Source organism: Manis javanica, chromosome 3 (assembly GCF_040802235.1).
Source record: "Manis javanica isolate MJ-LG chromosome 3, MJ_LKY, whole genome shotgun sequence".
In the NCBI taxonomy this organism is placed as follows: domain Eukaryota; kingdom Metazoa; phylum Chordata; class Mammalia; order Pholidota; family Manidae; genus Manis; species Manis javanica.
Genome location: NC_133158.1, coordinates 190860152 through 190887182, shown reverse-complemented (window position 1 = coordinate 190887182; position 27031 = coordinate 190860152). Strand labels below are relative to the sequence as shown.

General features: G+C 36.4%; 1 protein-coding gene across 2 annotated transcripts in view; it reads left to right on the top strand.

Moving 5' to 3' along the window:
• The window catches only part of GLRB (glycine receptor beta), a 93784-nt gene that overhangs the window by 420 nt on the left and 66333 nt on the right, over positions 1–27031 (top strand). Inside the window, exons 2-3 of one of the 2 annotated variants that reach the window (XM_073232537.1) lie at positions 136–220; positions 1426–1577. In XM_073232537.1, coding sequence (XP_073088638.1) covers positions 1456–1577 — 122 coding nt within the window. In that variant the 5' untranslated portion in view covers positions 136–220; positions 1426–1455. The remainder of the gene's footprint in view (positions 1–135; positions 221–1425; positions 1578–27031) is intronic. The other variant, XM_036992958.2, reaches the window with a different exon arrangement.

Here is a 27031-nt window from a genome sequence, read left to right as displayed (position 1 = left end):
CGCCGAGGCGGTGGTGCCCGCGGGGCGCGACGCGGGGCCGGGATAATAGGGGACGCGGGGGTGGCGGGGGCCTCTTGGCGTGGTGTGCTTTTTTGGGGAAGATCCTTCAGTCCTTATAGCTGTGCTCCTTGAAAGGTTGGAGGTGAAGAGAGCCCAGGGTTGAACTTCCCTCGGGACCCTGCAGCCCGCTAGGACGGCCCTCCAGTTTCCGGGGACGAAGGTGAGGGTGACTGTCACCTGCTGCTGTGGCCGCAGATGCCGCCCTAGGCTGGGTGGAGGGGGCGTCCAGGGCTGCACGTTGACGGCGGAGAGGCTTCTGTTGCTTTGGGTCTGATGAGCCTCCTCTTATGCGTTCAGTGGAAGGGACCCGGGAAGCAGCCCTCCTGGCTTGCCTTAGGGCCCCCTAGGATAAATGTGAGAAAACAAGACTCCCCGGGAGAAAGGGAGATGGGAAAACATGACATAGAAGAAGCAGAAATAGAAGAGTGAGATGGGAATTAAGTGAATGCTGAGAAATATGACAGGTCTCTCACCCTGCAGAAAACAATGCAGGAGAAACAATTTACGGGTTGGAAATGAGGGACACAGAGGAGGCTTACATATTAGAGTGTAAACCTTAACGTTTAGTTGGGTTTTTTTTTGATGCATTAGATTGGTGAGAATATAATTCTCATTTGAATGTGGAAAATGTTATTAAATACGGCTAAGAAGATTTATTTGGAAGAGTCTCACCATACGTAGTGTTTTATTGCTTATAATGTCACCGAGAAATTCTGGAGTCAGAAATCTTTTTGATGATAAGTGTTAGTATCATGTAAGTAGGAACGCCAAAAAGCAGACTTAAATCAATATGCACTTTTTTTGGCTAAAGGGTAACTTGAAAATTTAGTGTTTCTAAGTAAAAACACAATGAATTTGAAGTGTGGAACTCTTTATAATTAATTTTTTGAAAATCTTTGAATTCTTTAGTTAAGGAATTATATTTTCCTTTAGAATTGTTTGCTTTTGAAAAATATACACGCAGAATTTAAACAATATAGAGATTAAAAAAGAAAACAAAAAATCCAAATGTACTAGCACAAGATAATATTTTAACACTGTTAAACATCCTTCCAGGTATCTTTGTAAACATATACTGATAAATGGAGCAATTTACAATATTATATAATCATAGAATCAAATTTTGCATACTTACTTTTTATGCCTCATTGGGGTCGTATTTCCTATGAACCATTATTTAAACTAACTTTTCCTATTAAACCATCACAAAATGTATAGTGCAGTATAACAAGGTAGGTTTGAGCAATGAAAATTTGATGTACAAATGCACTAATCATTGGGTGGTAATGGTCATACTCCTTAATGAGATGTATAGCTATCATTTGCTTCATAAATATAAGGCTTTTTTCTTATTCTTTCTTGTAGATCGGTCTGCTGAAAATTTAATTTTTCAAGATGAAGTTTTTATTGGCGATTATCTTTCTGATTTTAATATCCTTGTGGGTTGAAGAAGCCTATTCTAAAGAGAAATCTTCCAAGAAAGGGAAGGGGAAAAAGAAGCAGTATCTATGCCCATCGTACGTTCTTCATGTCTTATATTCTTATAAGGAATAATGTTATTGCTTTTTTATCAAATATGGTGGTTTATTGAAACATGTCAGCAAAACTTTTCATATCAAAAATGTTTGTACCCATTAGTTTCATAGATAGAAAATGACAGGCTGAAGAGAGATTTAGAATGTGATAGAGAATTCCCAGTGTTAAAAGTAAAGTTTTATTAAGTTTTGTAAAGTGCCCTAGTCTTACATAATTTCTATTCATCTTTTATAAAAGCAGGAAAAAAGTTACTCTTTCTTTCTTACACCAAATATGCAAGTTTAATTGGATACTGAGTTTACATGTTTTGGGCAAATACCAGTTCATGAAGCTGGTTTTTAAAAAATACTCCTGAGTGAATATTCACTTAAAAAGTCAGATAAAACTATGATTTTAAAGTCTATTTAGTTTATATTGAGGCATGGAAGAAGACATTTCACATGGTAGATCAATTTTCAATTTCAGCATTTTTTTTTGTAAAGGACTTGTATTAGGAAATTAGAATATTTCTCAAAAAATATGTCATTACATTTGAAGTTACTTGTAAAAAAAAAAAAAAACCTAAATCCAGTCACTCATTTCCTACCAAAACAACAACAGAAAACTTTTGTGGTTTGAACTTTGTTTTTTTGTCTTCGTTTATTTTTTTTTAATAGAAAGGTTCATATAACTGGTGACTAACAGGAATTAATATTCAGTAGTTAGAGTAGTTGAACAGTATATAAATAAGCAATTTTCAAAAATATGCGCTTTTAGGTAACAGTGTAACATTTGCAGTGATCTGGAATAAAAATTAATTTGCTGTTACAAGTCATTTTTTATGATTTCTTAAATGCCATATTGATCACAGGTAAGAGTACTTAAATGTAGATTCCCTAGTTTTATAGATGTTGTTTAAGAGATACTGAGGTTCATTTTGAAAGCATAGTTTATAAAGAAAGGATATGATATTAGAATTAGTATTTTGGAATGGATATTTGCAGGAATGTGGGGGATGCAAAGTCTGGGGACAGTATCATGATCCACTTAGTCTAGCATTAAATAAAGCTCCCTATTAAGAAGGATCTCCTGGTTTTCACCTCAAATAGTCCTGCTTATTCCATTGCTACATAGTCTGATGTCAGGACCAGATTTCTAGGTGTGTGGTAGGTGGGCCTGAGTTATATTCATGTGTCCCTCCTTGGCCATCTGCCTGGTTGGATATGAAGTGTCCAGTGGGGCAGGTTTGGGAATAACCACCATCTGCCACCATCACTGCTCTTCACTGTTAGAGATTTTGTTCCACAGCAGGGAGATTAGCATTCAATAGAGAACTGGGCCTTATCAGACCTTATTCTTCCCAAGTGAAAGGACATATTCTCATATTTTAGATATTCTTTACATTAACCTTTTATTTGATGAATGTTGAAATATTGTCATAAACTGCTGTGTATGTCTTATAGTCAGGGAGATTGTCCGTGTTGCCTCAACTCAACTTCTGTCAGTCAGGTTGCTCTGTATGCGGATAGGGCTCTTTTCCATTTCCCTCCTTTTCCTCATCAGATGTCATCAAAGAGTTCTGAAGATGCCAACAGCAAGCCTGGTAACTACTGTCATGTTGCAAGAGCGTTTGGGGGACATTCTATCCCTTTTCAGAATTATACTATTAAATTGTCTTATATGTTAACTGAATGTGTACTTGTATAGTATCTGTAGTTGAGAGATTTTTAAAGTTAAGTCTTATGGGTTAAGACTAATATAATAAATATTCTCTTTTGGTGAATATGGAAATCTTCAAGTGGAAGGCCCAACATTTACTTTGTAATCCCATATCACAGGATTTTAGATATGTTGAGAAATTATTGAAATTTTATCTGTGAAATTTTCTATCATAGTTTAAACATTTATTTTTATTTTTTGTAATTATGAGACTAAAGCTTTATTGACAGTTACCCTGGTGATGCTGCTAAAAATCTAATTTATTAAAAAGTAGATGTACCTTAGAGAATTAGATTTGTATTGAGCATTTTAATAATAATTTATATTTTCTTACCACTGAATTTATAAACTTCAGAAGACTCGAGTTTTCTCTGGCTATGGTTGGATCCATAGTATTACATTTCTTTGAACATCAAGATTAAGGATGTCAGCTATAATAATATAATGTGAAAAAATATACAAATTATTTATATCTTAAAAATACAATTAGCCCATCTTATGTAAATTGATTAAGTATAGAATATCTTGATTAAGAGGAATATTTGAGATCACAAAATCTGAAAGCTAGGTACAGTTTTTAAATTCTCCTCAATGTGGTGAGATCTTGCCCAGTGATATTTTGATTTATTTACCTTTTTTTTTTGAGTAGAGTTAATGAAGCAGTAGGATTGTGTAGACATATGCACTTAATGTTTATGTAAGTGTAGTTAACATGAACTTTGATAACTTACCATTTTCCTATTATAACAACATCCACCTGCACCCTTGAGACTATGAATAAGAGGAAAATGTTTTAAAATAAAGAAGAAATGAAGAATTTGGGGTCCTAAACATTTCATCTATAATTTTGATGTTGAGCTAGAATTGTATCATAAACTTTTCCTGGCTCTTTACTATATTTTTAACTTGCATTTTTTTGAGATGTATAATATAAATATTTATGCTGCTGTGCTTTTTATGTGTAACTGAAACAGCAGTGCCCCACTGACTTGCTACCTGATAAATTTCCTTTCCAAAAATTTTAGAAATTTAATATATATTAAAATATAAGAAATAAACTTAAATGAGAAAGAATACTTTAAGTCGTTGAACACAGTTAGCTTTTGATTTTACAGCTTGGGATTTTACCTTAATCTATTAATCTGATTTTCTATATATTCTGCCTGAGTACTTTTGTCCAAATCTATCACTGTAACAACCACCTATACACTGTTAACTCCTGAGTCTCTGCATCCAGCCCAGACCTCTCTGAAGAATGCCATACCCATGCATCTAACATTTCTACATGGCCATCCCATTTTGACCTGAAACTCAGAATGATAAAACCTGAGCTCAGAAATCCTCCCCACCACTCCAAATGCAGGGTACCCTTTCCCAGAACATGCCGCCGTTACCTCCTCTGCTATCCAAACTGAAATGCTGGGGATCACTTTAGACCTTCTCTTTCTACCTTGGCTTTTCAAATTCATTAGTCTTCAAGTCTTCTCAATTCAGAGCATACAGCATCGTTGGAATGTGTCCTCCATTTTCATTCTCATGTGGACACTGCTTTAATTATTCCCCCCACCTTTTCTGGTGAATTTTTTGTTAAGTCTCCCTACCTCTTGTCTTCCTCCATCAGTTCATATTCCACACTAACCCTAGAGTGTATTTTCTGAATCTTCAATCTAGTCAAGTAGTTCCAATGCTTAGAGACTTTTTAAGGGACTCCATCACTTTCTACATAAGGTTCTGATTTCTTGGCTTCACAAAAGGCTCTTGCTGGACTGGCTCTGACAACTCCAGCATCTTTCTATCCCAGTACCTCCCCTACTCAGCCCACACATGAGTCAAGTCGCATACATACTTGCTCTTTCCCACCTCTGCAAGTGTTCTTCCCTTGACCTAAACTGTCAAAGCTTTCCCTCTTTCTTCAGTCGACCCCTTGCTCGATTTGAAGTGGTCTTCTTCAAATCCATGGCTATAAATACCATTTATTCACTGTTGACTCCTGAGTCTGTATGTCTGGCCTTGACCTCTCTGAAGAGCACCACATGCATACATCCAACATTTTAATATGACTATTGTGTAATGACTTCAAACTCAAACCCTGTTATCTCCTTGGGGAAACCTTTCCTAATTCTTACAGTCTGGTTTAAATAACCACACCCTGTGCCTCCACGGTTCGTGAATTGCCTGTCATGTTTATAATACTGTACGGTAGTCATCAATTGTGATTACCTGCCTTCCTCACTAGATTGTAAGCTCCTTGAGAGCAGTGTCTTATTGGCTAGATCACTAGAGATAATTATAGTGCCTGACACAAAGCATACTTACAATAAAAATTTGTTTAAAGAGTTAATAAAAACCTAAAGATCTTTGGCTCTTATAAGTCATTATATCTGGATATTGTTAAGGTACTTGAAATAACTTATATGATCTCTATGGACAATATTTAGAAATATGGTCTCAATATAGAAAAACTAGAGTTAACAACTGGTTGTTCGTGAAACATTGTCAAACTGTATGATGTTTCCTGGTGAAATTTTGGCCTTATATTCAACATTTTATCATTGTTGACTAAAATAAGACTATTGAGAAGAAACACTTACCCAAACTGAGGATAATGTGATATTGGGACACATAGTGAATATGTGCAACAGAATTAGGATTCATTATGACTTGAATGGGTTAAAGTAAAGGTTGAGTCTAAAAAGATTAAAGTATGTACTTTGGTCCAGAAATCAATGGTACACATCCTATACAGAAAAATTAAGTATAGGATGGAGAAACCATAGTTTGGTACAGCACATTTGGAAAACAATATTAAGTAATAATCATGGTACAAATGAATGCACACACATATATGACATATGTGACATACATGTGATAATAATCTGTGATATATATATATGCACATATCTAGCTAAGGAAGAAATTAGTGTTCTTATTTACTAAGTCTATGTTAAGTATAGCACTTAATAGAATGATATTTAAAGCAAAATTTTTAGAGATTTTTGCATTGTGCTAGTCAGTATTTTCCTGGGTAAGAATAATAGTTGAGGTAATTAAATTATGTATTAGGATGAGCTGAAGAAACAAATGTTTGCAAGTTGTTTTCAAATTATTGAAAAACCATGATATAGATGAGGAAATAGACTCTGTTCCTTGGCACCAATAGTTAAAACCGGGATTAATAGGTAGAAGCTATGAGGAGAAATATTTTTGGCTCCAGGTTAGGAAGAACTTTTTAATTGAGTTCTGCCTAGATATAAGTGACTGGGAACAGAGGTAGTGGATTTCAGTATAACTGGAGGACCTCAGTCATGAGGGGTAATTATTTAGCAGACATATTTTATAGGAAGTTTGGACATTGGATAGTGGTTAGACCAAATGGTGATATTTAAGGTCATTTCAATCTGTGAGAGTTTTAAGATTTTTAAATTCTAGTATATTGCATTTGCTTACAGCCTTACGATTATCCAATTGTGGAATGATGCAGAGAATCATCTTTTAAAAATTTTATCTTGACAGATTTAAGTAGTTCTGTCTTTATTTTTGATGAATTATATTGGAAAGCTCTACCATATAAAGTAAATATATCTTAGTCTTGTTTTAATAATAAGGATCTTAAAACCCTTGGTGGTAGAATTTCTTTTTGAAATTTCATGTAGAGTCAGATTTTTAAAATCTCTTTCAAACACAGGAAATCTTTCTCTTTTCTTAAATCGATAAGAACAAATATGTCAAGCTACTATTCTCAAGAAATAATGATTGAAGGATGACAGAATTAATTATCTGATCCTGCCTGCCATAATTTATAAGAAGGAAGCATAGGTTTGTGATTTATATTTATATGTGTGTTCTATGTGGAAGCAGATCACACTGAAATATACTTTCAGAATTTTGATTGAATAAACAAAAACAAAAAAAATAGAACCACTTCAACAAAAAACCAAAACACTACTTGTCATTTCTATTTGTGCTCATAGCAGACATAACACTTTTAATACTGGAATTTGGCCAGACTGTAATCTCTTGGCACATTTTTGCCATCCCTGAGCTGGGGAACATTCTCCCATTTGTAGAGGACTGTTTGACCTTCAGGCATCTGATAGTTTACAATAAGTGAACTAATATGTTTACAAGTTACATTTAAAGTCTCTTCCAATTTTGACCCATACTTGTAACTTAGGTATGGGAAAGCTTAATAATAAGCCCTTAATTGATATTTGATGAGGGCACTTATTGTTTATATTAGTGTGATGTTATATTAGCATGTGTTCATTCTGTCTCTTTTCTCCAAAATGTTGGCAATCTAACTTTAAAATCATGACAAAGAAATTTGTTGCTCTCTTTCTATGTGTATGATGATAAACATTGTGACTTCTTAATATTAGTTTTTCACAAACTAAAAAATTGTGTTTAAAGGTGTTTGATATTTATTATGAGAATTTTTTTTGTCTTCCTCAAAGACATATGTTACCATTTGACAGAATTTGTACACATCAGTTCTATGTAGTAAGAAGGGTAGAGATCCTGTAAATAATCAAAGAACTCATATGTTGTCTCATGTTAGCCATCATTTTCCTGTTCTGATTTTCTCATCTTCTATTCATTAATAGACTGGATTGATTTGTGTTTAGTTACAGTTTTTTACTTCTTAATGTAAATATTCAAGAAAAATCCATTGGCGAAAGATGAAAGGCTGACTTGAAAAGGGTACAGATAATCTATATAATAGATATTGAAAATTGCCTATGTTATTACTGTAACATATCCAGATCAAATATTTCACTGATGTTTAGTTATGTATTTCTTACTACTTGTTGAACAGTTCCAATTTAGTGGCATGCTAATTGCAATCAACTGACTCAGTGATCTTCCCTTTCCAAATGATTTCCCAGGTTTTGGAATTGGCATCCTCATGACTCTAGTTAATCAGACATGAAACTTAAATGGAATCTGTCTTTCTCTTAAAATGATTTCCTTTATTTGTCATGTTTATTGCATTTCCACTTACCATCATTCTGAAGAATTTTCATCAATACTTTCCTAATTATTTGCTTTTTTTTCTCTGCTCATTATTGTCCATTTTACCTATTTCGATTTCCATCTTGCTAATCTTTTGTGTAGGAACCATGATGTGTGCTTATTGCCTGATGGACCCAGTACAAACTCTTCACTTTGATTTCCAAGGGCCTCTCTAATTTACATCCTAAACTTTATGTGAAATTACTGTCTTATTTTAGGAAGGCTGGTCTGTGCTTGTGCCTAAACTTGCCATTATTTATGCTTAGACATGCTTGTTTAGAATGATAGCGTCCTGCTAAATTATGCAGATCTTACTAGTCCTTTAGGGCTCATCTCAAATGCTGTTTTGCCTTATGAAACTTTTTAAATAATTAGAAATTTCAGTTGAAAGTAAGATTAGTATAAATAACATGCTATGACTGTTTAATACTTAGAGGTCCTGGGCATTGACAGAAATAGTATTTGTAAGGAAAAAAGTGTTCATTTCTTGGGTGGCTATATTACACCCGGAGCATTGCGTTCCATTCTGATTGCCACTGGTTATGGGTGATAAAATTACCTCGGAGTTTGCTTATAGAATCATGATCAGGATTTGCAGGAACATGAAAGTCTGTAGTTTGATCTATAGTACTGTTTTCTTTGAAGAACAGGAAAGTAATCACCTGGTATTTGAGGAGTTGTCAAATAAGATGAACTAGATTTCTTTTGTATGACCCCAAGTTATAGAACCAAGACCAAAAAGAGAAACATAGAGGAAGACAAGCTCAGTTTTAAAGGAAACAATAGAACTGTCCAGAGAGAAAATTGATTTCTTTGTGAGGATGTTTGTTGCCAGAGTCACTAAACAGAGCTTCGTAGGGACGCAGCCCGATGCAAGAATCACTGGGAAGTTAACAGAATCTAAAAGTTCTTTTCATTCCCAGTATTTCATTAGCCTATGAACAGAACTAAAGTCAGACTCCCTCCTCTTGATTTCTTAGATTCCTTTTCGTCCATACTGTATGTTTTGATACTTGATTAGATTTAACACTCATATTCTTTATATAATGTCTTTTATTTTCTAGTGGAACCGTATATAGTGTTAACTCTCTAATATTTATATGCACCTTATATTTATCTATCTCACTTATTTGTCGTTTAGTTAGAGCTAACCCTATATATGGTTAACTCTATAACATGTATACATATGAAGCTCTTGGCAAAGATTTTTGAAGTAGGCACAATATTAATGTACATACACATAATTTACATGTATATACACATATGCACACACATATATACATATATATATATAAACACACTTTCATATTCTGCTTATTTCAAAGTCTTTGCATAAGAACTTCATTTGTGCTCACTAAATCAAATACAATCAAATGGGTGACCAATTATATAGAAAAATTAAAAATCAATCTTTTGATGGGTCAGCTCCCTGGGATCATGGTTAGAGTTGTTTAAAGATTGTTTAAAATTCCCTTCATATGTCTGGTAAATCATGGTGGATGAGGCTTTGTAAAAAAGGAGGAAGAATACAGCTCCATCTCAGCTGATTGGCATTCTGACTTTCAGCAAGTCACTAATTTATCTAGGTCTCAATTTTCGCAGTTGTATAGTAAAAATTTTGATCTCAATAGTCTCCTAGTTTCATTAGTTAGTTGATTTTTTTCACTGATTCATTTATGACAACTGTATATTTTATGGCTCAGTCAAGTTTTATTTATGATGGGTTTGGTACCTTTATATTCAGGGTTAACTACTTTTGTTTTTGGCACTATTTTTTGCTTTATGACTGAGAACCAGTCAAGACAAACCAAAAGGAAAGGACACACAAAATTCTGTTTCTTGACCAAGTTAATTACAAAGGGATCTAATTTCAGACTTCATTTATCAAAATATAGTTATTAACTTCACTCTGAAGTAGAAGAATATATTTGGAAGGTGAATTGTCTGTATTCTTAGCCTACCAATTTTTCACAAATTAAGGAATTTAACTTACAAAAATGTGTCTTTTTTTCCTTGAAGTTGAATAATTTCTGTAATACAATAAAGAATATATTTGCAGAAGTCTTCTGCATTCACTTGGAGGCTACCTAAAAGAGGCACATCATTGCTTTGCTCCAGAGAGCCGAGAACCTATTTTTATTTGAATATTCATATACTGTATGGTCCAGTAATTTTATTTGCAAGAATATATTTAACAGATGCATACAGTGTGTTCCAAAAGACATGTTAAGTAGCCATCATAGCAATATATTTTTTAAATTTTTTATTAAGGTACCACTGATACACACTCCTATGAAAGCCTCACGTGAAAAAGCAATGCAGCTAGTACACTCACCCACATTACCAAGTCCCCACCCTTACCCCAATGTCCATTTGTGTAGTAAGATGCTACAGATTCATTTTTGCTTTCTCTGTGCTGCACTGTTTTCCCCATGACCCCCCATACAATGTGTACTAAACATAATACCCCTCAATCCCCATCTTTCTCCCTCCCTCCTGACCCACCCTCCACACCCCTCGCCTTTTGTAACCACTAGTCCCTTGGAGTCTGTGAGTCTGCTGCTATTTTGTTCCTTCAGTTCTGCTTCATTGTTATACTCCAAAAAGGAGGGAACTTATTTGGCACTTTCTCCACCTGGCTTATTTCACTGAGCATAATATTCTCCAGCTCCATCCATGTTGTGGCAAATGGTAGGATTTTTTCTTTCTTATGGCTGAATAGTATTCCATTGTGTATGTGTACCACATCTTCTTTATTCATTCATCTACTGATGGACACTTAGATTGCTTCCATATCTTGGCTATTGTAAATGGTGCTGCAATAAACACAGGGGTGCATATGTCTTTTTGCATCTGAGAAGTTGTATTCTTTGGGTAAATTCCAAGGAGTGAGATTCCCAGGTCAAATGGTATTTCTATTTTTAGTTTTTTGAGGAACCTCCATATTGCTTTCCACAATGGTTGAACTAGCTTACATCCCCACCAGCAGTGTAGGAGGGTTCTTTCTCCACATCCTCACCAGCATTTGTTGTTCTTAGTGTTTTTGATGCTGGCCATCCTTACTGGTGTGAGGTGATATCTCATTGTGATTTTAATTTGTCATTCCCTGATGATTAGTGATGTGGAGCATCTTTTCATATATCTGTTGGCCATCTGAATTTCTTCTTTGGAGAATTGTCTCTTCATATCTTCTGCCCATTTTTTAATTGGGTTATTTGCTATTTAGGTGTAGAGGTGTGTAAGTTCTTTATATATTTTGGATGTCAAACCCTTGTCTGATATGTCATTTACAAATATATTCTCCCATACTGTAGAATACGTTTTTGTTCCTTGATGGGGTCCTTTGCTGTACAGAAACTTTTCAGTTTGTTGTAGTTACAAGTGTTCATTTTTGCTTTTGTTTCCCTTGCTCAAGGTGATGCATTCAGGAAGAAGTTGCTCATGCTTATATTCAGGAGATTTTTGCCTATGTTTTCTTCTAAGAGTTTTATGGTTTTATGACTTACTTGCAGGTCTTTGATCCATTTTGAGTTTACTTTTGTGTATGGGTTTAAACAATAATCCAGTTTCATTATCTTGCATGTTGCTGTCGAGTTTTGCCAACACCAGTTGTAGAGGTTGTCATTTCCCCTTTGCATGTCCATGGTTCCTTTATCGTATATTAATTGACCATATATGGTTGGGTTTATATCAGGGGTCTCTCGTCTCTTCTACTGGTCTATGGTTCTGTTCTTGTGCCAGTAACAAATTGTCTTGATTACTGTGGCTTTGTAGAGGAGCTTGAAGTTCGGGAGCATAATCCCCTCAGCTTTATTCTTCCTTCTCAGCATTGCTTTGGCTATTTGGGGTCTTTTGTGGTTCCATATGAATTTTAGAATGATTTGCTCTAGTTCATTGAAGAATGCTGTTGGTATTTTGATAGGAATTGTATCAAATCTGTAGATTGCTTTAAGCAGGATGGCCATTTTGACATATTAATTCTTCTTATCCATGAGCATGGGATGTGTTTCCATTTATTGGTATCTTCTTTAATTTCTCTCATGAGTGTCTTGTAGTTTACAGAGTATAGGTCTTTCACATCCTTGCTTAGGTTTATTCCTAGGTATTTTATTCTTTTTGATGCAACTGTGAATGGAATTGTTTTCCTGATTTCTCTTTCTGCTAGTTCATCGTTAGTGTATAGGAATACAACAGATTTCTGTGTGTTAATTTTGTATCCTGCAACTTTGCTGAATTCAGATATTAGATCCTAGTAGTTTTGGAGTAGATTCTTTAGAGTTTTTTATTTACAATGTCATGTCATCTGCAAACAGTGACAGTTTGACTTTTTCCTCGCCAATCTGGATGCCTTTTATTTCTTTGTGTTGTCTGATTGCCATAGCTAGGACCTCCAGTAGTATGTGGAATAGAAGTGGGGAGAGTGGGCATCCTTGACTTGTCCCCTATCTTAAAGGAAAAGTTTTCAGCTTCTCACTTGTAAGTATAATGTTGGCTGTGGGTTTGTCATATATGATCTTTATTATGTTGAGATACTTGCCCTTTGTACCCATTCTGTTGAGAATTTTTATCATGAATGGGTGTTGAATTTTGTAAAATGCTTTTTCAGCATCTATGGAGATGATCATGTGGTTTTTGTACTTCTTTTTGTTGATGTGGTGGATGATGATCATGGATTTTTGAATGTTGTACCATCCTTGCATCCCTGGAATAAATCCTACTTGATCATGATGGATGATCTTTTTGCACTCCGATTTCTAGTATTTTGTTGAGTATTTTTGCATCTATGTTCATCAGGGATATTGGTCTGTACTTTTCTTTTTTGTAGTGTCTTTGCCTGAATTTGGTATTAGAGTGATGCTAGCCTCATAGAATTAGTTTGGAAGTACTCCCTCTTCTTCTACTCTTTGGAAAACTTTAAGGAGGATGGGTGTTAGGTCTTCACTAAATGTTTGATAAAATTCAGCGGTGAAGCCATCTGGTCCAGGGGTTTTGTTCTTAGGTAGTTTTTTGATTATCAGCTCAATTTCTTTGCTAATTCCAATTGTTAATTGGTCTGTTCAGATTTTCTGTTTCTTCCTGGGTCAGCCTTGGAAGGATGTATTTTTCTAGGAAGTTGTCCATTTCTTCTAGGTTATCCAGTTTGTTGGCATATAATTTTCCATAGTATTCTCTAACAATTCTTTGTATTTCTGTGGTGTGATGTCCATAGTCATTTTTCTTTTCTCATTTCTGATTCTGTTTATGTGAGTAGACTCTCTTTTTTTCTTGATAAGTCTGGCTAAGGGTTTATCTATTTTGTTTATTTTATTGAAGAACCAGCTCTTGCTTTCACTGATTCTTTGTATTGTTTTATTCTTCTCAATTTTATTTATTTCTGCTCTAATCTTTATTATGTACCCACTTCTCCTGACTTTGCGCCTCGTTTGTTCTTCTTTTTCTAGTTTCATTAATTGTGAGTTTAGACTGCTCATATGGGATTGTTGTTCTTTCCTGAGAAGGCCTATATTGAAATATACTTTCCTCTTAGCATGGCCTTCACTGCATCCCATAGATTTTGCATTGTTGAATTATTGTTGTCATTTGTCTCCATATATTGCTTGATCTCTGTTTTTATTTGGTCATTGATCCATTGGTTATTTAGGAGAATGTTGTGAAGCCTCCATGTGTTTGTGGGATTTTTCATTTTCTTTGTGTGATTTATTTCTAGTTTCATACCTTTGTTGTCTGAGAAACTGGTAACATTTCAATCTTTTTGAATTTACCAAGGCTCTTTTTCTGGCCTAGTATATGATCTATTCTTGAAAATGTTCCATGTACACTTAAAAAGAACGTGTATTCTACTGCTTTTGGGTTCTGTAGATGACTGTTAGGTCCATCTGTTCTAATGTGTTGTTCAGTGCCTCTGTTTCCTTACTTATTTTCTGTCTGGTTGATCTGTCCTTCAGAGTGAGTGGAGTGTTGAAGTCTCCTAGAATGAATGCATTGCATTCTATTTCCCCTTTTAATTCTGTTAGTATTTGTTTCACATAGGTAGGTGCTCCTGTGTTGGGCACATATATATTTATAATGGTTGTATCTTCTTGTTGGATTGACCCCTTTATGTAATGTCCTTCTTTTTCTCTTGTGACTTTCTTTGTTTTGAAGTCTATTTTGTCTGATACAAGTACTGCAACACCTGCTTTTTTCTATCTGTTAGTTGCATGAAATCACTTTTTCCATCCCTTCACTTTTAGTCTTTGTATGTGTTTGGGTTTGAAGTGAGTCTTTTGTAGGCAGCATATAAGTGGGTCTTGTTTTTTTATCCATTCAGTGACTCTATGTCTTTTGATTGGTGCATTCAGACCATTTACATTTAGGGTGATTATTGGTAGGTATGTACTTATTGCCATTGCAGGCTTTAGATTTGTGTTTACCAAAGGTTCAAAATTAACTTCCTTAGTATCTAAGAGTCTAACTTAACTCATTTAATATGCTATTACAAACACAATCTAAAGGTTCTTTTTTTCTCCTCCTTTTTCTTCCTTCTCCATTCTTTATATATTAGGTATCATATTCTGTACTCTTTGTCTATCCCTTGATTGACTTTAGGGATAGTTGTGGTAATTTTGCATTTGCTTAGTAATTAACTGTTCTACTTTTTTATTGTGGTTTTATTACCTCTGGGCACAGCTATTAAACCTTGGGAACACTTCCATCTACAGCAGTCCCTCCAATATAGACTGTAGAGATGGTTTGTGGGAGGTAAATTCTCTTAGCTTTTGCTTATCTGGAAATTGTTTAATCCCTCCTTCAAATTTAAATGATAATCTTGCTGCATAAAGTATTCTTGGCTTGAGGCCCTTCTGTTTCATTGCATTAAATATATCATGCCACTCCCTTCTGGCCTGTAAGGTTTCTATTGAGAAGTCTGATGTTAGCCTGATGGGTTTTCCTTTGTATGTGATCTTTTTTCTCTCTCTAGCTGCTTTTAAAAGTCTGTCTTTATCCTTGATCTTTGCCATTTTAGTTCCTGTATTTCTTGATTTTGTCTTTCTTGGGTCCCTTGCGTTGGGAGATCTGTGCACCTCCATGGCATGAGAGACTATCTCCTTCCCCAGGTTGGGGAAGTTTTCAGCAATTACCTCCTCAAAGACACTTTCTATCCCTTTTTCTCTCTCTTCTTCTGGCACCCCTATAATGCAAATATTGTTTTGTTTGAATTGGTCACACTGTTCTCTCAATATTATTTCATTCTTAGAGATCCTTTTTTTCTCTCTGTGCCTCAGCTTCTTTGTGTTCCTCTTCTCTAATTTCTGTTTCATTTATCATCTCTTCCACTGTATCTAATCTGCTTTTAATATCCGGTGCTCTTCAACGATTGGATCTCCAACCAGAATTCATTACTGATTTCTTGAATATTTTTCTGTACTTCCTTGAACATGTTAATGATTTTTATTTTGAATTCCCTTTCAGGAAGATTCATGACATCAATTTCATTTGAGTCTTTCTCAGGTGTTGTATTCATAATTTTACTATGAGCCAGGTTTCTTTGGAGTATTGTATTTGTATATAGTGCCCTCTAGTGCCCAGAAGCTCTACTCTCTGGAGCTGCTCAGCCCCTGAGGCAATGTTGGGTGTCGCAGGGGAGCAGTCTTGGTGTATGGGGGGAGGAAAGAGCTTTTGCGTGCTTCCCGGCTGCTATGCCTCACTCCACTGCCTGAACCCATGGGCTGAGCACACAGGTATAAGCCTCTATGTTTTGCATCTGTAGTTGCTGTAGACGGGGCTTCCCTCTGGCTGGCCTAACGCCAGGGTAGGGTTTGCTGGTTTGTGAGCCAGGTGGTGCTTGCCAGGAGAAAGGCGCAGTAGGCTGCGTATCACGGAGGGAATCCTTCGAGCTGTGTAGCCAACCAGGGAGCTGCAGCACCTGAAGATCGAGAAAGTTCCCAACCTGCTGGGCAGAGTGCACCTGGACAATTTTGTCTACCTGTCCTTTCTCCTGAGCTTAAGCTCTGTGCAATCCTTGCCCCTTTAGCAGCCCTCTTGCTCTTAGGAAGTCTCTCAGACTGCCTGCCTTTCTTTTTTCCCAGAGCAGCCGGATATGGATCCCTGCTTCCACAAGTGGCTGGAATCTCAGTCTCTCCAGGAATTCTTCCTATCTTAGTTTTCCAATCCCCTAATCACAAGAGTACTGTGAAAGCACCATGAAATGTAGGTTTGTGCTCCCAGAGCAGATCTCTGGAGTTAGGTATTCAGCAGTCCCAGGCCTGCACTCCCTCTCTGCTCTTTCTCTTCCTCTCGCCGGTGAGCTGGGGTGAGGGAAGGGCTTGGGTCCCGCCAGGCCACGACTTTGGTATGTTTTGTTCCATGAGGTTTATTCTTTTCTCCTGGTGTATGCACTTTGGCATAGCCCTCTTTCCTGTTGCTCTTATAGGATTAGTCGTGTTAATTATATTTTCATATTAAATGCGGTTTTAGGAGGAAGCCTCTGTCTTACCTCTCATGCCACCATCTTCTGAATATTTTCAGTGATGCTAAAGCCATCTATGAACACATCCCCACAGGTAGCATATTGCTGTGCAGTCAAAATTTGGAAGACAGTTTCTTCAGCTCCATTGTATACAAACTATCCAAAGCACTCCCATTTCTGGATTTTAATGGAGATATTTTTCACAGCTAGGATGACTGGATACTTAAAATGTATCTTTGTGAGTTCCTTAATAAGTACTGTGGAACTCAGCAACTCCTGCCGAGGGTGCCTCAGGCATTCATTTTGTACATCTTCATCTTCAGATTCTCCAGATAATTCCCTGAACGCTTTTTTCTATATTTTTAAGATGAGAGGCATAGAGGTGGATGCTCTTTAGGTGTCTGGTCCAGAAAGTGTGGCTTCATGAAAGCTAAACTGGGGGATAATCTCAAAGGTGTTAAAGTAGAAGGGCGTGGGACTGCAAGCAGCGAATGCCAGGTTCAGACCAGAGCTGCATCCTGCTTTCCTAGAGCCAAGCCTCTGCATCTCCCCGAGAAACACACACAGCGAGCAGGGCCGGGGCTCTGGGCGGCCTGGCGGCTCAGGCCCTACATGTGGGTTCCTGAGCAGACCTGTGCACACCCGGCGGTTTGACCACCTCCGCTCCACCCTCCACTTGCTGCCTAGATCCCTCCCAGAAGGGGCGCCCCCTTCCCGGCTTCTGGGCCTGTGCTGCACTCCTGGAATTTTTGCAGACACCGGAGCTCGGCTCAGCTGCACCTGGGTGGCTCTTGCCTGGGGCGCCTCCCTCAGTGCAGCCAAGAGAACTTTCCCAGGAGCTGCTGCTGCCTGGTCACCCCCTGAGAACCTTTTATAAATGAGTTCCTTTACCATAGATACTTTATGGAAATTGAAACTTAAAATTCATGATGCAAATTATTCAAATTTATGTACATACAAATGCTCCTCTGAGAAATGATATAAATATGAAATAATATTTCTAGAATTCTGACAGAAATAGCAGCAAAACACTGATTAAGTCACTTATAGAATATGTTGGATAACTTGAAACCTCTGACCTTTACTAGTCCTCACGTAAGAAAACAGTAGTAAGAATTAATGATTATTCAAGGAAGTTTACTGCTCTGATTCTTAAGAATAACCTAATAGAAAAAAGGCTGGCATGCTAGTGAATGGATGTGTGCAGTCTTTGTGTCAGTGTTCATCTCTCAGTTACACTGTGGACATAGCTGACAAGATAATCCATGGGTTTTATTGCCACACTCTTTAATATAAACTAGAACATCTATAATATTTTTGGTTCAATTCTACAAATGTAGATGTTTTCCGTTATTCAGAATTTTTGTTGATTTGTGTGTTCATCTAGTCTTGGCTGGTTCTTCATTGTATTTCCAACAATCCTTTTGCTTGGCCCTTAGTGGCTTTATTTTTCTCTCTTCCTAATATCTATTGTAGTCTTTTAGTTTACCCTTTCAGTCTTAGTATACAAACCTAACTTTTACTTAAAATTAAAAAATATAAGTCCATGGGTAGCAACTCCCTAGTGTCTATCTTCGCTCTAAAGCTACCTATAACATCATCCTTTCTTTTCTCCTTTTCTCCTTACAGGAAAAGATAGTTTTTTGGTTAAGCCCCTGCATCCCATCCCCTCCACCCTCTTTTGAGACATATATCTCTGTCACCTTACCTCTGCTCTCCCAAGTTTTCAAATTTCTTCTCTTCTTTGGCTTTTTTTTTAAGGGCTTACAAATATTCTGAAGGGTCTTCCCCCTGAAAAAAATACAGAGTTTTTATATTCCTATTTTGTTAACTTTGTTTCTCCTTGTGTTCATTGCTGTATTTCTTAAAATAATAGCCTGCAATGGCCTATACTCATTACCTCTATTCATTATTTCTTTTCCTTGAATTTCTTTAAATTTCAAAAGCCATACATTCTTATTGTAACAAATGAAACAATATATGCCACTTAATCATTCTATTAATATTGACTCCTGTTACCACTGTACTTTTTGATAAAGATACTTAATTTCTTTTAAGCAAATCTGCTTTGAGTCCTTAAATTACTTGATAAAGACTAATGATTATATTCTACATCCTAGAATAGTCTCCTACTCCATCCAACCTGCCTTTGGCTACCATAATTTTACTCATTCCTGGATTTTTTTTTGTACCTCTGATTACAGTAGACCAGTTACCTTCATGTGCTGTTCCTTTTCCGTCTGTATTCTGTCTTGAGATACTGGGTCTTACTAGATATTCTGATCTTGAGTTTTACCAGATATTCATTGGTCCTTTTAGCTTCTTACTCATCAGTTTTCCCCTGAGTAATTAATTTCTGCTTGTATCTGTGGTTGCTCACACATCTTTATCTCTAGGTATAACTGCTCTTGTGAATTCCAGATAATTATTTTTTTAGCTTCCTACTGGACCTCATAATTAACATATCAAACCGGCTCTACCATCTGCACTCCCCAATTTTGTACCCAGCCTTTCATGAGAAACTGCTTTCGTGTGCTTTTGCCTAGATCATCTCATTAGTTACTCGTCCTGTTGATTCTTGCTCAGAAATTATTTTTGCATCTGGTTACTTCTCCCCACCTCCACTGTTAGGGTCTTTGCCAGGTTCTAATCATTGGGCCTTGAGTCTGTTATTGCAAGTACTAGACTCCTGAACTCCATCCTGTCTTCTCCGCTATAGTTCATACTCTACGGTACCAGCTGTCAAACTGTTGTTCTCAGAACCCCTTTACAACCTTAGAGATGTTTTCTGTAATGACATAAAGAGCTTTAATTTATGTGGGTTACATCTACCAATAATTGCCTTATTATGAATGGAAACAAATTTAAAAAGTATTTATTCATAACATCTCTTAAAATATCTATCTCCTTTACATGTTAACATAAATATTTTTTAAATTAACTATAAAACAAAAATAGGAAAAGTGGCATTGTTTTACATTATTGAGTTATCTGTTCAACGGCTTACTTAATGGAAGACATCTAGATCTTTCAATTGGCTTTGTGGTATATTTTGGTTAAAGTATGTGAAGAAAGTATAACCTCACACAGACATAACTGGAAAAGGAAGAGTAATTTAATAGCTTTTCATAATTGTGAGTATTCTTGAGTGTGATGCCAAAATTCAACAAGTGAGTTTTATAAAAGCTAGTTGCAGTAAAATCTGAGATCAAATCAGTGAACATTTTGTTCTCTGTTGCACTAAAATACAGTGGTTTTGAATTTTTTTCCAAAAACACTTGATTAGTTCTGTTACTGTTTATGGTTTTCCTGAGTCTTGATTCTTTCCTTTTGAACAATTTAATTTATGCTTAGTTTTTTTCCAGTTTTATTGATATATAATTGACATACAACATTGTACTAATTCAAGGTGGAAACAATGATTGATGACTGATAAGTGTATATACTGCACAATGATCCCTACAATAATTTTCGTTAACATCCATTACCACATACATTTATACATTTTTTTCTCCTGTGATGACAACTTTAAAGATTTATACTCTTAGCCACTTTCAAATGTATAACATAGCATTGTCAATGGGTGGCTTTTTTGTCCAAACTTGATTTTATAACATTATGCATTGGTCATTTGAGAAATGGTGGTTTGCTGAGTTTTGTAAATCTTCTAAATGTTGATGCATTTCATTATGCAGTATCATAAAATCACATCCATTTAATATCACTCCCAATCTCCTGGAGAGTCTGTAAGTATTGGGAAACTGTCAAGTTCATGGTGATGAATATTAAGTTTTCTGAAATTCCAATTTTTGTTTGAAAATTTGTATTTCATTATTGACAGCAAATCTCTTTGTAGTTTTTCTTGATTTATAGGCTCTCTTCATTCACTTTAAAAAAAAGTTTGCCAAATATCCAAGACTGAATTACCGTAGTTTTTTTGTGGTGTTCCATGAAAATTGTGTTCCATAAAAAGTGTCTAGTTCAGCTAATAAGTCAGTCACCCAAGCACTTTTTTCTTTAGGAGGATTATCAGAGTTTGGTGTGCAGCAGAAGTGCTATATGGATACTTCCCATTTTTTTCACACAGAATATTAAAAATTTTAATTTCACTAGGTTTGCATTCCAAAATGTAATGAAATTAGTATTTTTTTTACTGCTTCTTTAAGAACACACTTAGGACACTGTTTTATTTGTTTTTATGTATTTATTATTGTTAGTGTATAGAAATGAGGAATACAGTGACTGTTAGTTCATGTTAAGTATTATTTTCTTGGTTTGTGCATGAGCAATTTTATCCACCTTTGCTTTTGTGACATCAGTGCAGATGTCAGCAAAGTGAAACAAAGGAAATAGCATTTAAATCATGATAATGGTGATGATGATGATGATGAAAACAGTCTGACTCTGTGGGCCCCCAGAAAAGATCTTAGGGACCGTCAGGCATCTGAGGACTACACTTTCAGAACTGCTCTTCTATGGTATTAACAGATTAAATTGTAATTCTCGATGTATATCTAATCATTTATGTCTCTGACTGTGGCCAGCCTTTTCTCTTTTCAGTTCTGCCCCCCACCTCCAGCATGTTCCTGGCATGCTGAGCTTCTTAGGGTTCCAGGTCTTTGTGAGCCTGCACTGTTACGTGTGCTGCAGTCACCTAGAATTTACCCTGTCCCTTCTCCCTTTTACCAGTTACATGCTTCCTTTCCCTCCAGCCTCTGCACAGAAGTCACCTACTCTATGAAATCCCTACTCTATGCACAATTAAATGATAAAGAAATAAAATTAATTATGACAAAATTTTTCAGACTAATATTTAGTATCATATGGGTTGGGGAACTAGAACTCTGGTAAATTAGGTTGGATTGGCTAGAATAAGAATTACATGAAAAAGGTAAAATTGACATTTGAAGCTGCCATTAATATATCCATGATAAAGATGAACTCTGGTAGGTTATTTTTGAGAAACTGTGCATCATCTTATCAAAATTAGGTAGGTATAGTCAGTTCTGGTTTATCAATGGGATGAAACGGAGTAGTCCTATAAGCAACTTTAAATGAAAGGCGCAATCATTAGTATTTTGAGGGCATTTATATTATATTCTGGGACTTCACAACCCTTAAAGCAAATTTCTAATTTAGAGCAAACAGAAAATGATGTCCTTCTGGCACTTAACTGACTTACTGACTGCTTCCCATTTCATGGTTTAAAATGAATAATGTTTATTCAGTTATGATTTATTGAGCATCTGCTGTGTGCCAGGCCCTGTCCTGGTGCTGGCAATATGGCTATGAACAAAACAAAGTTCCTGCTCTCAAGACATTTAATACTAGTAGGTGACAGGAAATAAACATGTAAATATGAATTTTCAATATGTTAGATAGTGATCAATGCCAAGGAGTAAACTAGAGCAGTATAAGGGAAATTGAGGTCATAGAGTTCTTATTTTATGTGTGGTGGAAAAGGATCTTTCTGACAAGGCAAGATTTGAATAAGGAGCTGAAAGAAGTGAAGATGAATATCATGGTAACTTGCAGGGACCATGCTTCAGGGAAGGGACACTGAACACCACGATTCTGAGTCAAGCTTATTAGTTGAAAAACAGTGTAGGGACCAGGAGAAGACTGGATGATGGGAAGAATTGGAAAGCTTGTCATGCTCAACATGCAGGGCCTGGGAGGCCGTTTCAAGGATGAGTCCCCTGTTTTGGGCCTGAACAGCAGAAAGAATGAACTTTCCCTTTCCTGTGATGTCTATCAGAGAGAGCCAGGACTTCAGGGGAATCTGGGAGTTTGCTTTGTTCATGTTAAGGCTGGGGTATCCACTAGAGTTTGAAGAGGAAATGTCCACCAAGTTGCTGAATAGAGTCAAATTCTGGGGAATGTGTGGTCTGGAGGTATAAATTTGAGAGTTGTAAATTAATGAACTGAATGAGATCACCCAAAAAGTAACTTAAAAAAGTAACGATGGCAGAAACGACTGTTTGAGGATGAAGATAAAGAAATGAAGGAACAGGCAGAGGAGAATGAGAAGGAGTCGCTAGTGAAATAAGACCAAAATTACCAGGGTAATGCCTTTTACTTAGAACTCAGGTTAAGAAAATCTCTAGAAGGTGGTAGGGATCGATAATGTCAAGTGCTGCTGTTAGATCAAGAGAGGTGAGGGTTGAGAAATTGGCCATTGAGCTAGACGACATTGTCGCCCTTGACAAGACTTGTTTCTAATGATGATTACAAAAGCCTGGTTAGATTGGATTTAAAAGACATTAGAAGAAATGGGAATTTGCAAGTATTAATTCTTCTGAGGAATTGTGATGTAAAAGAGGGCAGAGTAATGGGCTGTAATGGAGGGGATGGAGGGTGAAGGGAGAGGTTTTCACAGATGGAAGACAATAAAGCATATCTGTAAACTGATTAGAAGGTTCTAGGACAGAAAGTTTATGCTACACAAGAGAGAGGACAATTGCTGCAGTGGTTGCTGTAGAGAAGTGGGAAATGTAACCTTGAGTAGCATCTTCATTTCTTTTTCCAACTTATCTCTGAGGTTCACAAGGATAGATAGAGGAAAATTAGGTAAGCCATTATTTGCTAAAAAGTTGTATTAAGTTGGGAACAAAGAGGAATTTCATCTGTTATTAGCATATCACACCTACCAACCTTGCCATTATTCTCCACTAAAACACAGATTCAAAATAACATCCCTTGTTTGGGGAGTTTTAAGAGTCAAAATCTTTTGATACAGAACATAATATCACCTATATTTCTCTTAAATCTCCATCACATAACCCTACAGGATCTGTAAAACCCGTGTGTGTTTTAACTGACTGATACCCCTGTGCCATGCAATAGGTAACTAGTTGTGGTTCATCGTTCTTTGTCCATGGGCTCCAAAAGATCAGTTTACAGAACTTCAGATTGTTTCCTTTCCGTATACTTGTGTATTTGTCTTTGGAGGCTTCTTTCTAAAGTGTTGCACTAATTACCTATCAGTAATGTGTACAATTTAGGGGAAACCCCTATCTGAACAGGAATATTAAGATTTCCTTATGGATAGCAGATAAAATTCTTACAGTGACCTTGCAGAGGAAGAAATATAATTTATAAGACATGAACTGCTACTATCTTTTAAATGTTATTCTAAACTTCTCATATCAGAAATAAAAACAGTTTTTGAAACAGTTTTTTTGGGTATCTTCCTATAGAAATGATCAATTGCTGATTAAACTATTAATTAGGACAAAGAATTTTATTTAATTATAAAAACAAGTTGCTAGAATTCTAAGTGATAATGTTCATAATTCTTAAGTCTTAGTTCATGTGAAAATTCTTAAATTTCTACTTTAAATAAAGTCTAACTGTAGTCATTTATAATCACCTGTATTTGAAAGTCTTTTGTGCTTATGTCCTAACAGAAACCATACTATAGAAATAATAATTGCTTATTAGATATAAAGAACATTTTAATCACATTTAATTTTAAGTAAATATTAGTATTTACTTATGTTATTTATATAAGTAATCTGTAATTACTTATATTTTCTTTAAGAAATGACCACTAAGGACAGCTAAAGTTGAAGTAGGATCCTTTCTGTCTCAGCTTTGGCTGAGGCCTCAAGGACCAAGTACAAAAACAGTAGAAGCCAAGAACCTCCACAGAGCACAGTTAGGAAACAGACCTCTTATATATGTCATGTAAAGAGAACAATTTTATGACCTTAGTGGTTCAACGTCTACCTCAATGATTTAGAAGGGTTAAGATTCAAGAGACCGAGTAGGAGAAATTCTCTGGAGGAGGTGGATGCAGTGGCATTTTCCATACGATGCCTTAGAGATCGGAGGAAAGTGCTTTTCCTTATTTCCAACCTGTGAGAGGCAGACTCGTGTGCCCTGCACGTTGGCAGGCTCACAGTGGACTGGTAGCTGCCTCACACTAGAGAAGTCAAAGGCACGGCTGTGACCACCGGCTAGAGGTAGGAGAACAGGGAAGAGGGCTGCCATGAGATGGAAATGCATTTTCTGTTTGTCGGGAAAAAGGATTTGGGAGTATTTACCGTGACTCGCATGAGGGTCACACGAGAGAACAGAGAATGAGGCAGCGGCACAGTGAGAGGAAGAGTGGGTGAGAAGGTGCTGGCTTGAAGTTTGAAACAAAGGAACTTCACCCAAAAGGGCCTAGGAAGGTAATGGAACCCCAACAGTGTGTGCCTGTGAGGTGTGGACAGAATGCCTGGGGCTGAAGGTGGAGTCAGGAGTTGCCAGCTGGAGGAAAGGCATGGCCATTTCCTGGTGATTGAAATTACAGGTTCTCCAAGAGGGGCTTTGAGAGCCCTGCAAAGATGCTGTGAACTAATGAAGCAGAACGTAATCATGCCCCCAGCCCCATGGTGGGCCTCCCTGTCTGAGGAAGACCTGGCTGGGGATGAAAGGGGTTTCATTTTTTAATCAAGCTCAGAATTTTTGATTATTACCATGGACTGGGAATCTGAACTATAAAAGTGACAGTTTCCGTGGACTGAAAATGCGCTGGGGACATTTTATTATCTGGGAAATGACTGAAATGCTGTGAGATATGCTGGAGGTTTCATCCAAGTACAGTGGAAGTTCTAGCTCACTGAGCAGGTTTGGTTGGGTGCTGGGAGAAACAGAAATTCTTTATAATTGACTCCTGTAGATTCTAGCTCATTCAATAAAAGGTTACTTGGTTTCCAAACAATGGTTGATAGGAACAAAAGAGGCTTACTTTTCATTATCCAGATGCCACTGCTTATTGCCTGGAAGCAGTTTATCTCTCCGAATGGCACTCATACTTGTTGCCTTGTATCTCGTAGTGGGATTTCTATCCGGGACATGCATCATTGTTCAGACATGTGTGCCTGAAGGTATTTTAATGAAGATGCAATTCAAAATAGACAGTTTTCTCTATGTTACAAATAATTTTACACATTAGAAATGCTACAAACAGAAGGGGCAGAGAGTTGTTAAACCAAAAACATGCCAAGTAGTGGCAGTGGCCTTTAGTAGCGCACTCAGTGCACTAGGTTCCCTGACAGCAGAAGTCCCTTTATCCAGAGGCTCTGTAGTGTCCTGTGTAGTGATTTACTCTAAAGGGTAAATTATGATGCTTTAATTACTAATTTCAGTTCCCAGTTTCTGCTCTGGCCACTCTTTACTTAAGCTTGTTTTTAAGTTTTGGTTTTTAGAGAGTAAATATTCTCTTTTACTAGCTCAGTACCATACATTTCTAGAAATAAAAGAATGAGTGTATTGATTTGGAAAATACATGAATTTACAGTACATATTTATGTAAGAAATTAGGATATCCTATGTATTTGTTTAACTAAACCACATACTGATAAACATCAACTAATTTGGACTCAGTTCTTTTCTGACTAGTCAACTGCTTTTCTAATAGATTTCCTGTGCTTATGATACAAGATGGGTTACTGTGAATTGATATATAACACAAAATATTAGGTACTTGTCTTGAGTTCTTTGCTTAAATTGCCTAAAATAACTGCTTCATAAAGATCTGTTTTCAGAAGCAGTTATTTTCTAGGATTATTAGTCCTGTTTACAAATGAGCTAACAGTCACTGAGATTAAGTATCTAAAGCCATACTGTTGGTCAGTGGTAAACCAGGAATCGCACTCAGGTGGCCTGGCTCCAGAAGCAGTATGCTTAATCACTGATGGTGCCTCTCAAGCCAAAACCTGTAAGCTACATAATTTTTAGCCTTATACCAAAGGCAAGCTCTTCAGTATATGGTTTAGGAAGGCTCTAAATGATATGCTGATAACTTAAAATTATTATAAAGCCATATAGCAAAAGCATGTATAACAATGATGTACCATTCAAAGAATAATAGAATAAACTCCTGTGTATCCATTACCCACCCTAAGAACTGGAACATGGCTGCTGTAATTTTAACCTCACCAAGTTACAAGTGTATAAATCTATGACAAATGTTTGTTTGTAAATTATCTGCCAGTTTTTATACAAGATTTTGATGGGCTGAGAAGTACTATGGCACCTAAATTTGTACAACTGATTTTATTTTCATTTTTTAAATGTGGAGGTACAACACACATTCAGGGACTACACAGATCTCAAAGGTTCAGTGACTTTTTACACATGTGTTTACCCATGAATCTATCACTCAGACCAAGATACAGAACATTTCTAGTACTCTAGAAATTTCCCACATACCGTATCTTAGTCAGTACCAACATCCATACAGTAATCATTATTCAGATTTTAGTCACGTTAGATTGGTTTTGC